This window comes from Pantherophis guttatus, chromosome 12 (genome assembly GCF_059756535.1).
Source record: "Pantherophis guttatus breed Tessera chromosome 12, ASM5975653v1, whole genome shotgun sequence".
NCBI classification, from domain to species: domain Eukaryota; kingdom Metazoa; phylum Chordata; class Lepidosauria; order Squamata; family Colubridae; genus Pantherophis; species Pantherophis guttatus.
Window position 1 is genome coordinate 24,633,578 of NC_142074.1, and position 11,423 is coordinate 24,645,000.

The following is an 11,423-nucleotide window of genomic DNA, read 5'->3' on the forward strand; positions in this document are numbered from 1 at the left end:
TACCAACGTGATTTTTCCCCTGGATCTAAAATGTTATCAAATTAAAATGTTTGTGGAATATAGTTAGGCTGTTGGACTAGGTCAAGGGTCAGCAGCCTGCGGCTCTGGAGCCGCATGTGGCTCTTTCATCCCTCTGCTGTGGCTCCCTGTTGCTGATTGGCTCCACAATTGACAGGACTTTCGGTGAGGACAGGTAGAGGAAAAAGGATTCCGCGCTAGGAGGAGACTCTATGGTGGGGGAACCGACTTCTAGTTGGCAGAGGGAAAAGGACGCCATGCTAGGAGGAGACTCTATGGTGGGGGAATCGGTCTTCCGGTTGGCTCCAGAATTGAACGAGGGCTTTGGGTTAAGACCTTTGTGGCCGTTTGAGTGTTTAAAGTTGCCGACCCCTAGACTAGGTTCAAGGACTCCCAGATCAATGTCCAATACTATCACAAAAGTTCACTGAGCAATTTGGAGAGCAGTTAATCTTTCTAGAGTCCACATAGAGTAGGGTTGTTTTTATGGTGGAAGAAAATAAATAAAGGAAGGAAGAAGTGGTATTATGGCCATCTAGCCTGTCTATTTGGATTTTTGCAATCCAGATCTCCAAAACCAAGCTTCCAAATAGATAAGACAGCCAATCGACTTGTTTGCTCTGATGGACCATCTAATTCTACCCCTTCTGCCATCACCACACAACGAGGATGAGGACACTAAGTCTTCAATTCCACAAGAGGTTTCTCTCGGACCGGACGATCCAGTCCGAACCGGGAGCATTTCACCCCTGTCCATGGTGCCAAACAATCACGGTTCATTTGAGATTGGCTCCCGGTCAGCTTCGCGAGCTTTCCAAAGCACCCTGGTCTGCAGCCGGTCCGATAAAAGATGATAAATAAATAATAGCAACGTAATGAGGTGGCTGGTAAATGTTGCGTTAACATCAGCCACTTGGTAAAAAGAGCATTTGCTTTTGACATCCATCCTTTGATCTTAATTTCTCCCTCCCCCACCTCCCTACGAAACGCCTTTCCCCACCACCACCCATCTCCGTGCCCGACTGCCAATCGTGATGGAGTAGCAAAATTCTCCTGCCGATCGATATTTCTTCACTTTAGATGTTGTGATGGCCTGGAGATGCCACGGGCCCATCTGCTCCCAAACTACATTATGGAGAAAGGAAAGCAGAGCAAGAACAGGGAGGGGCGGAGGCTGAGGCCAGCAAAAGATCGAATCATTTCTGCATTAACAGATGGGACTTTGTGCAAATATTGATCTCTTTTTTTTTCTTTTCATTTCTTTCCTTTCCTCCTCCTCCCTCTCCCACCCCCGACACCCCGCTCCCGTCCCCCACCCTCTCCCTGCAGGAGCACTTCACACCGGAATGCAAGTTCAAAGAATCCGTTTTCGAAAATTATTACGTCACGTATTCTTCCATGATCTACCGGCAGATGCAATCGGGAAGAGGTTGGTACTTAGGTCTCAACAAAGAAGGCGAAGTCATGAAAGGAAACCACGTGAAGAAAAACAAGCCCGCGGCACACTTCCTTCCCAAACCGCTAAAAGGTAACACCCTTTCGATGTTACTCGGCTATTCGCAGAGAATTTTGAATACAATTTGTTTGTTTTCCCTCCTGCTGTTTTGATCTCGGGCAGAGGTGGTATTCAGCCGGTTCGGATTGGTTCACACGAACTGGTAGCGGAAATCGGAGGTGGGCCCATCCACCCACCCCCACCCCCACCCCAGCTCTATGCTGTCCTATTTAGGCACATTTTTGAGACCGGGTGCATGCACGGAAGGCACCTCCGTGAGCAAAGCGCATGTACGCTCACATTTGCGAACCAGTAGGGAAAGTAAGTGAATACGACCCCTGATCTCGGGGTGCTTGAGAATCCTTTTTGCATTTCTCTAAGAGGGGCTTTGGGAGTTTATTGGAGGCTTGGCCTTTGTCTTCTGCTCCATTGAATCTTGTTTATCTTTTGCTCTCTGTGTGTGTGTGCATAGCATAGCATAGCATAGCATAGCATAGCATAGCATAGCATAGCATAGCATAGCATAGCATAGCATAGCATAGCATAAATAGAGTGGAATGGAATGGAATGGAGTGGAGTGGAGTGGAGTGGAGTGGAGTGGAGTGGAGTGGTGTGGAATAGAATAGAATAGAATAGAATAGAATAGAATAGAATAGAATAGAATAGAATAGAATAGAATAGAGGCGAAGACTAGACAAGACAAGACAAGACAAGACAAGACAAGACAAGAGAGATTGGAATAAATAGAGAATAGAATAGAATAGAATAGAATAGAATAGAATAGAATAGAATAGAATAGAATAGAATAGAATAGAATAGAATAGAATAGAATAGAAAATATGGAATGGAATGGAATGGAATGGAATGGAATGGAATGGAATGGAATGGAATGGAAAAGAAAAGAAAAGAAAAGAAAAGAAAAGAAAAGATGGAGTGGAGTGGAGTGGAGTGGAGTGGAGTGGAGTGGAGTGGAGTGGAGGAGTGGAGTGGAGTGGCGTGGAATGGAGTAGAATAGAATAGAATAGAATAGAATAGAATAGAATAGAATAGAATAGAATAGAATAGAATAGAATAGAATAGAATAACAAGAGTTGGAAGGGATCGTGGAGGTCTTCGAGCCCAACCCTCTGCTTAAGCAGGAGACCCCGTCTGTGATTCTTCTCTGACTTTCCTTTCTCCTCCTTCCACCCAGTGGCCATGTACAAAGAACCCTCCCTCCATGACCTTACCGAATTCTCACGGTCTGGCAGTGGAACCCCGACGAAAAGCAGAAGCGTTTCGGGAGCGTTGAATGGCGGCAAATCTATGAGCCATAACGAATCGACGTAGCCAGGACGGAGAAGCTAGAGGAGAGAAGAAGCATCGCTTGGGGACTTTTTTTTACCTCTAGATCTGCTGTGGAGTCCTTATTTTTGCAAAAACCAACCAACCAAACAAACAAACCTACCATTCAGCCCTTCCCGACAAGCCAACAAACTGGGATAAAGTCTCTTGGCCTTTGATCAGCTACTTTTGGACTTTCCGGAGGTCCCCAAATCACCGTCAATGATTCGTGTCGAAGGAAAGATTCCCCCCTCAGTGATGTAAAACGCAAACACGGGCCTAGCCAGACAAATACGAAGCAACGACCTCGCATTGAGTTTGCCTTTACTTCTTATCTTCACCTACCCTCTTTTGGGGGGGGGGACAAAAAAATAAATTAAAAAAATCCCACAATATTTAAAAACACATTTTGGCTTTCTAACCGAGACAGAAATCCTGTCAAATATTTTTTTCTTTCTTTTTCTTTCTTTCTTTCTTTCTCTTTCTTTCTTCCTTCCTTCCTTTCTTTCATTTTTCCTTTGCTCTTTGAGGGAAATTTCAATATTTAATGTTTTATATATCAATGGTTCAGAAAGGGGAAGGAGGACTCCATATACCCTCTGTTTTTTTGTTTTTAGCTTACCATTTTATATATCATAAAGCTTGGTCAGGAAAAGAAATCTGAATATATCTCTTTTTTTTTTCTTTTTTTTTTCTTTGGGTTTATTTTATTTTTAATTTTTTGGGGGGGGTCTCTCTTCTCTGGAAGGGGTTTTGAGCTGTGTCTTTACAAGCAAAGCAAAATCCTGCTAATATGCTAGTGTAATCTTGAGGGGAAAAAATAATCAATAAATCAGGTTTTGGAGCCGGATCGCAGTAAATCTCAGGCTCCAGCAAACAAAACAAAACAAAAAGTGTTCTTGTGATTTTAACACACACTGAGATATATACTGTTTTTTTATAGATTTGTAGTCATCCTTTCCAAGCCCCCATGCTAATCCCCCAGTCTGTAGGAACCGAGGTGTGTGTTAATTTCCCCGTCTGTGGAAAATAATTATTTTTTTAAAAAACAGGCTGAATCGAGTTCTTCCCACGATGTAGATGTCCTTTTTTCTTTTCTTTTCTTTTTTTCTCCTCCTCCTCCTCTTCCTTCCGCTCTTCTCTTAATTTTGTGTATCATATTTTAAAAAAAACCCACAAAAACGAACGCAAAACCTGTGGAACGTACCTTCATTTTTCTAAAGACAGAAACTGTGGAACTAAAGTGACTTAACTCCGTTTTTATAAAAGGGAAAATCATGACATCTTATTTGTAAACATCTTTCCTTTTTTTTTTGCTTCCCTGAAAATTTGGGGTGGAGAGAGTTGAAGGTTATCCACGGATAAGTTGGGGGAAAAAAGTCTTAACGCGGAAAGGAATTGCAATCCAGCCTGTTGAAGTGACTGGGATTGAAGGAAGGGAGATGATGGTTAATCTCTCCTGGTCTTGCCTTGAGAGAGGAGAAGCTGTTAAGACAGGAAAGGATGTGGGGGGGTGTTCCCCAAAATCTGGCTGGAAATTGGGTAGATCTTGGTGGAAGAAGAAAAAGTTCAAGGATCGGTCACCGCATGGGAACCTTTCTGAATCCAATAGATAGGAATATTTGTAGTTCAGGCTTGAACCATAGGGTCCTTGGTGCTCACTGAGCTTTCTTGTAGACCTTTCATGACCCAACTAGGTAACATCATCAGGCCAGATCCAGCTCCATTATCCAACATCAATGAAGATGATGATGATAGTTGGGTTATGGAACATTTGCAAGAAAATCTTCGAGAGCACCAAGGATTCCCCTTCCTGAATCCTTATTTTCTATTTGCAAGAGGCTGGCATTGTATTTTCCTTCTCTGTTGTTGTTGGATTTTGTTTTTGTTTTTTTAAAGAAACAGAAGTAATGCAACCAGGGAGGGAGGGAGAGAGAGAAAGTTAAGTTTCTGTTTAGTTCATCATATCTCTTGCATGAGAGGGAAGTTGGAGACCGGCTTCAGAAGTTGCATGAACTGTTTAAGATTTTGTGCATTGCTCTCTGTCAAAGATAACGTGTACAAAGCAGATCTGGGGCCAGGATGAGCTGTTTCCGGTCGCTTTGTACAAAGGAGATGTTTATTATTTGTTGTATACAACCATGCACTGAATAAATGAATTTATATTAAGGTGTCCATTCTTTAAAAAAAAAAAAAGAGCAAAGAATAACAAAGCCTAGCTTGTGGATTCATTCAGGTTCAGAACTTCTTACCTGGAGAAACCAGATATTAAAAAAAATAACCCAGTCTTGTAAATTACAGAACTTCAATCTCAAACTTTCATTGCTGCTCAAGTGGGTTGGGTTCTTTGAATCCTGTAAGGAATCCTGGGATCTTTTCAAGATGCTAATAGAAAGCTGTAGGACAGAAGGTAGGGACGCGGTGGCTCAGTGGCTAAGACGTTGAGCTTGTCGATCAAAAGGTCGGCAGTTCAGCGGTTCGAATCCCTAGTGCCGAGTAATGGGGTGAACTCCCGTGACTTGTCCCAGCTTCTGCCAACCTAGCAGTTCAAAAGCGCATAAAAAATGCAAGTAGAATAATAGGGACCACCTTTGGTGGGATGGGAACAGCATTCCATGCGCCTTTGGCGTTGAGTCATGCCGGCCACATGACCATGGAGACGTCTTCGGACAGCGCTGGCTCTTCGGCTTTGAAACGGAGATGAGCACCGCCCCTTAGAGTCAGGAACAACTAGGATATGAGTGAGGGGAACCTTTACCTTCACCTTTAGGACGGAAGGTTTGCAGATTAATTCCATCCAGGTAGACATCTCCAGGTAGAACTGGAAAAGTACCCGAGAAGGCTTTGCACAGCCTCTTGGCAAGTCAGGGTCAATAACCATAGAGCGGGGGGGGCTTTCATTTTAAAGTAACTGTTAGGGGGAAAGTGTGAATGGATGGCAGGTGGAAGAACCTCCCAAAAGGAAACCTGCTCAAGACTTCCCATGCCAAATCCCCATCCTTCCCCAGATCCAAAGGAGACGTTTCCATGAATACTAATACCATATCTTGGAGTCCTAGTGGACAATCACTAATTAAATATGAGCCAGCCGTGTGCTGCAGTTGCCAAAAAAGCCAACACAATTGAACAATTCATCAGTGGAACAACTTGCCGGCAGAAGTTGTGAATGCCCCAACACTGGAAGTTTTTAACAAGATGTTGGATAACCCTTTGTCTGAAGTGGTGTAGGGTTTCCTGCTTAAGCAGGGGGTTGGACTAGAAGACCTCCAAAATCCCTTCCAACTCTGTTATTCTATTCTATTCATATTTAAGAGGAGTAGGCTGGAGAGCAAGGTCAAGAGACACCGATGCAGAATGGTGAAGAAGCCAAGTTCTTTCTCATTTCTTGGCCACCAACTTCCAAGAACATCTTCATGCTTGCTGGAACAAGTTGCTGGTGAGAGCAAAATGTGGGCCTCCTGGAATGAGCCATGAGTCACTTTTGGGGGGGCAGGGGAAGAACTGAGAAAGATTAATCACTTTATTCTCTTGCCTTTTGAGAGAGGGGGGAAAAAATCCTACACAAGTCAACATCAATCAATATCTCATCAGGAACCCAGCATATGTTTTGCAGAGTATGGCTTGCTTTCCTTTTCAACCGCTGACATGCGATTAAATTCATCATGTTCCCTCAATGAGCCGTCCCCAAGTTAGAGGTGTTAGGCTATGGCGAGCACCAATCCCAGCTAGCAGGATAACATTATTCTGGGAGTTGTAGTCCAGCCCGTTCATAGGTGACTTGGGAGAAGGTTGAAGTAAGAGTGGCATGAAGAATCTTCTATGGAGATTCTCAATCATCCAGGACATGGTTGTCCCAAAGGAACTTTTTTTCCCAAAAGGCAACTGGATTTTCTTGGTTTTATTCCTTGAAAACGTTTCACTTCTCATCTAAAGAAGCTTAGTGTTGAGGGTAAAACTGCCCTCTGCAACGTAGTGCAACGGACCAGACAGCGAATAGATACGTTGCTTAGCAAAACACACAGATACTCTCTGCAGCAACACAAACATTCATTGCACGTATCCGTCCCAGGGGCCGTAGTTTGAGGACCCCTGATTTAGTGCAATATAAAAAATGCAAATAATTTTTCTGCGGACCACCAAAATTTTCTCACGGACCCCCAGTTGGTGACCGCTGTTTTAGAGGGAAGAACTTTTGGTTCCTCAGATCTAGAACGAAGGCCTGTTATTAGTAGATGTTCTCCTTGTTCTGCCTAGCTCCTGTTCAAGCCTTATTAGCAAATAACTCTCCCTAATCAATTTTGGCTGATTCCCTCCACCGATACAAAATTATTAAAAAATGTAATAGCTTAGTTGAAAACTCTCCAAAACTCCTGGGAAACTCCTATGTATTGTCCCAAATAAACTACATAGAGATGCAAATACAGTCACCAGATGAGCTGAATCTAAGGAGAGCACAAGTATTAGAGTACTTACATCCACTGAGCCATTACCTTTGGTCTACAGAAGTAAGTGAAGACTTAGGGGGTCTTCAAGAAAATATCTGAAGAAGGCAAATACTTGTTTGCACTCAGTGGGCATTTCACTGCCTCTCACAAATTTTGATACTGGAAGAGCAGATTGGCCAGAACAACTCAAGAAGGACTCTGATAGAAGATAGAAAACATGTGACAGCAATTCAGATCTTTAGTTCTATTCATGCAGTAACTGGCAGTTAAGTCAGAAGGCTCTTGAGACAAGCAACATCCAGCCTCTTATTTAAAACTCAGAGGTTGGCAAAGATTCAAAGGGATGGTACTTCCGTAAGCTAGTTGATTACAGATGCTGGAAAAGCCCTAATTAGAAACAGAAAATTGCACACTGTAAACCTTAGAGGTAACAGTCCCAGATTTCACTTCCCACATCTCCTTCTGCTCGTGTCCCATTCAGCCGGGATTCAGCCGGTTCGCACAGGTTCGGTAAAACTGGTAGCTAACTTTTTGTGCAGTTCGGTGAACCAGCTGAATAGCGTGCCTTGCCACACCTCTCCCCTCCCCTCCAAGCCACTCCTCAACTCACCGCCCATCTGCTCACCTGCCCACCCAACCGCTCACCCGGCTGGGCGGCAGGGCGAGTACCTGGGCATGACAAGAAGTAACTGGGAGCGGAGGGATGAGGCAGGGTTGGGCATGGTGAGGACAGGCTGGGCGAGGTGAGGTGCTCCTCGACGTGAGTGATGTCGAGATGGCCACGCCCACCCCGTCACATGACCACCCAGCCACGCCTACCCAGCTGAATCCCACCACTGCCCCTAACCAACTAGGAGCCGGTTACTTCTCAGTGGTAAGAGATAAAGGACTTCTGTGCATTTTTATTTTAGCAGATCTGCCAAGTTGCAGGACCTCTGCCTCTGATCTTCGCTTCCTGGAGCTGGGAGAAACGCACAGAGAAACTTCTTCTGGCTGTGGCATTTGTGGGTTTGATGGACCCAAAAAAAAGAAAATCTGGGATCCACCACGTACGATGAAGTCCCAGACTGCTTCTCCAGAGTTTAGTGAATTAGCAACACGAATTCAAAGAAAAGATGATCAAGCAATCATTCCAATAAGATGTTTCTAAGAAGAGACTAGGCTAGTGATGGCTAACCTTTTTGCCGTTGTGTGCCAAAATCGGGGGGCAGGTCACACACGTGCGTGTCCACACCCATAATTCAATGAGCCCCGGGCCGTTTCCAGCCTCCAGAGGGCCTCCGGAGGGTGGGTAAGGACATTTTTGCCCTCCCCAGGCTCCTAGAAAGCCTCTGGAGCCTGGAGAGAGTGAAAAATGGGCCTTCCTGTCCCACCGGAAGTTGGCAAATGGGCTGCTTCTGCCTTCTAGGGGTGGATGGGGAAGGCTGTTTTTGCCATAGGTTCGCCATCACGGGACTAGGCAGTCACTTATCTGAAATAGTATAGGTTCTCCTGCTTGAGGGGGGCTGGCCTCAAAGGTCCCTTCCAGCTCATTCATTCTATTCTATCCATGGTAAAGACTTTTGTGTCCAAAGGTGAAGCTTCTATAGGTGTCGCAAAATGGTGAGCATCTAGTTTTCTTTCTTTTGATGAAGGAAAGGCGCAAATAAAGCAAGCTTAAATCTGGATAATATTTACACCTTAGGGACTCGTCTCTTATATAGTGCAGGAAATCCACAGCTGGTGAACGAGCTGTAAGCTGCATTCCTACACGATGGCTAAGCTTGGTTGGTGTTAAACCTGGCTAGCTTTCTGAAGTTTAGCAAGCCTGGATGCACTCATCTCTTCCTTCTTTCTTTTTTTCTTTCTTTCTTTCTTTCTTTCTTTCTTTCTTTCTTTCTTTCTTTCTTTCTTTCTTTCTTTCTTTCTCTCTGTATATCTATATATGAGAAGCTGGCCCTATTCTTCCCACGTCTCTCCCATCCATGGGAATCTGAACGGTCAACATCTGAGGATCTTCAGCCACGGATCTGGGGAAGACTCTTTCCGAGAGCAAGTCTGGGCAAAGTCTTCCCTCCCTGTTGCTTAGAGACGCAGCTGAATCCCAGGGAGGATTAAAGCCGTTCTCGCATTGGAGGGGACGTTGATCAGACACCGGAACGGCAACTGTCATCAGTTGCTCCTCATGGTTGAACAGCAGCCTCACAAACACCGGCTGCAAAGCCCTTGGCAGCTGCATGTCAAGACCTTCGCAATTGGCAGACAGGTGCCGATCTGCTTCTTTAGGTGTGGCCCTTGTAGAGAAACCTACAAGAGGCTATTTTTATTTGATGAAGGGGTGGAGAATTTGTGGTGGGTGGGAGAGTGTTTGGGGATTATTATGTGTGTTGGACCTGGTCTTTGGGTGTTAAGTGAATTTCGTTGTATGGGTATACTGTGTATACACATACAATGACAATAAAGTTATTTATTCATTATTTGTATCCTGTTCTTTATTATAACCACCCTGTGAGTGGAGCTGGACTGAGAGAATGCCTGGCCCGAAGACACCCAGCCAGATTTCATGCCAAAAGTAGGACTAGAACTCACAGTTTCCTGGTGATCAGCTCAAAGTCATCCAGTTGGTTTTCATGCCTAAGCTGGGACTAGAACTCACGGTTTCCTGGTGATCGGCCCAAAGTGACCTGGTTGGCTTCCATGCCTAAGATGGGACTAGAACTCATGGTTTCCTGGTGATCGGCTCAAAGTCATCCAGTTGGTTTTCATGCCTAAACTGGGACTAGAACTCACGGTTTCCTGGTGATCGGCCCAAAGTGACCTGGTTGGCTTCCATGCCTAAGATGGGACTAGAACTCATGGTTTCCTGGTGATCGGCTCAAAGTCATCCAGTTGGTTTTCATGCCTAAACTGGGACTAGAACTCACGTTTTCCTGGTGATCGGCCCAAAGTGACCTGGTTGGCTTTCATGTCTAGGATGGGACTAGAACTCATGGTTTCCTGGTGATCGGCTCAAAGTCATCCAGTTGGTTTTCATGCCTAAGCTGGGACTAGAACTCACGGATTCCTGGTGATCGGCCCAAAGTGACCTGGTTGGCTTCCATGCCTAAGACTAGAACTCATGGTTTCCTGGTGATCGGCTCAAAGTCATCCAGTTGGTTTTCATGCCTAAGGTGGGACTAGAACTCATGGTTTCCCGGTGATCGGCTCAAAGTCATCCAGTTGGTTTTCATGCCTAAGGTGGGACTAGAACTCATGGTTTCCCGGTGATCGGCTCAAAGTCATCCAGTTGGTTTTCATTCCTAGGGTGGGACTAGAACTCACCATCTCTTGGTGATTGGCCTAAAGTCACCCAACATGCTTTCATGGCTAAGCAAAGAGATTCGTCCAGTGCTTTCAGGAAGCAGAGATGCCTGGGTTGAAGAGAAAGGGACGTAGATGAGACCAGCCAACTTGCCTTGGGAAGTTGACGCTGCACCAAGGTTAGGAAGCATTACAAGAGGAAGAAGAGAGAAATGAAAACTTGGAAAAAATGCAATTGTTTTCTGTATCTGCTCTATCGATATCTTCCAGCAAAAAAAAGTCCATTAAATTTGAGTTCCAGCGCAGGGAGGAAATTTTTGCCTGGCAGTTGAGCTGTTAGTGCTGAGAGGGAACCAGAGAAGCAGTTTCCGTAGAAACAGATGTTAAAATAAGAGAAATCTTTCTGAGCAACTCCCATATGTTTCACCCAGTTTCAGCTGCCTGTTTAGGAAGGAAGAGGGGAAACTCCACCCCGATCTGCCTTTAAAAATCAAGAGGAGCTAAAACAAACTCTTATTATCAAAGGAGATTTTTCATCCAGCCGGGGACAAAAGATTGGATATTTAAAGCATAATTATAATTCGTTCTTTCTTTCTTTCTCTCTGTCTCTCTCTCTGTCTCTTTCTCTCTCTCTCTCTCTCTCCCTCCCTCCCTCCCTCTCTCTCTTTCTCCTTCCTCCTCAAAAGCAAATTGCTTTTTTTATGCATAGAACTTTCTGGGCAGGAAAAGAAGGATCTAGAATTCTTTTAGAAATCTACAGAGAAGCAGAAAAGGGGCAAAGCGGAGCTTTTAAAAAAAACAAAGGAATTAATTAGCATAATGAAATCAATAAACCAAACAGCAGAGCTCTTGGCTTTTGGTCA

The 11,423-nt window shown here is 44.6% G+C and overlaps 1 protein-coding gene across 6 annotated transcripts in view; it reads left to right on the top strand.

Annotated features, from left to right (window-relative positions):
- The window catches only part of FGF13 (fibroblast growth factor 13), a 116,156-nt gene extending 111,151 nt beyond the window's left edge, over nt 1-5,005 (top strand). For all 6 annotated transcript variants that reach the window (XM_087877572.1, XM_060683976.2, XM_060683975.2 and 3 more), the window contains 2 exons: nt 1,348-1,546; nt 2,706-5,005. In XM_087877572.1, coding sequence (XP_087733698.1) covers nt 1,348-1,546; nt 2,706-2,842 — 336 coding nt within the window. In that variant the 3' untranslated portion in view covers nt 2,843-5,005. The remainder of the gene's footprint in view (nt 1-1,347; nt 1,547-2,705) is intronic.
- Nucleotides 5,006-11,423: the final 6,418 nt, after the last annotated feature.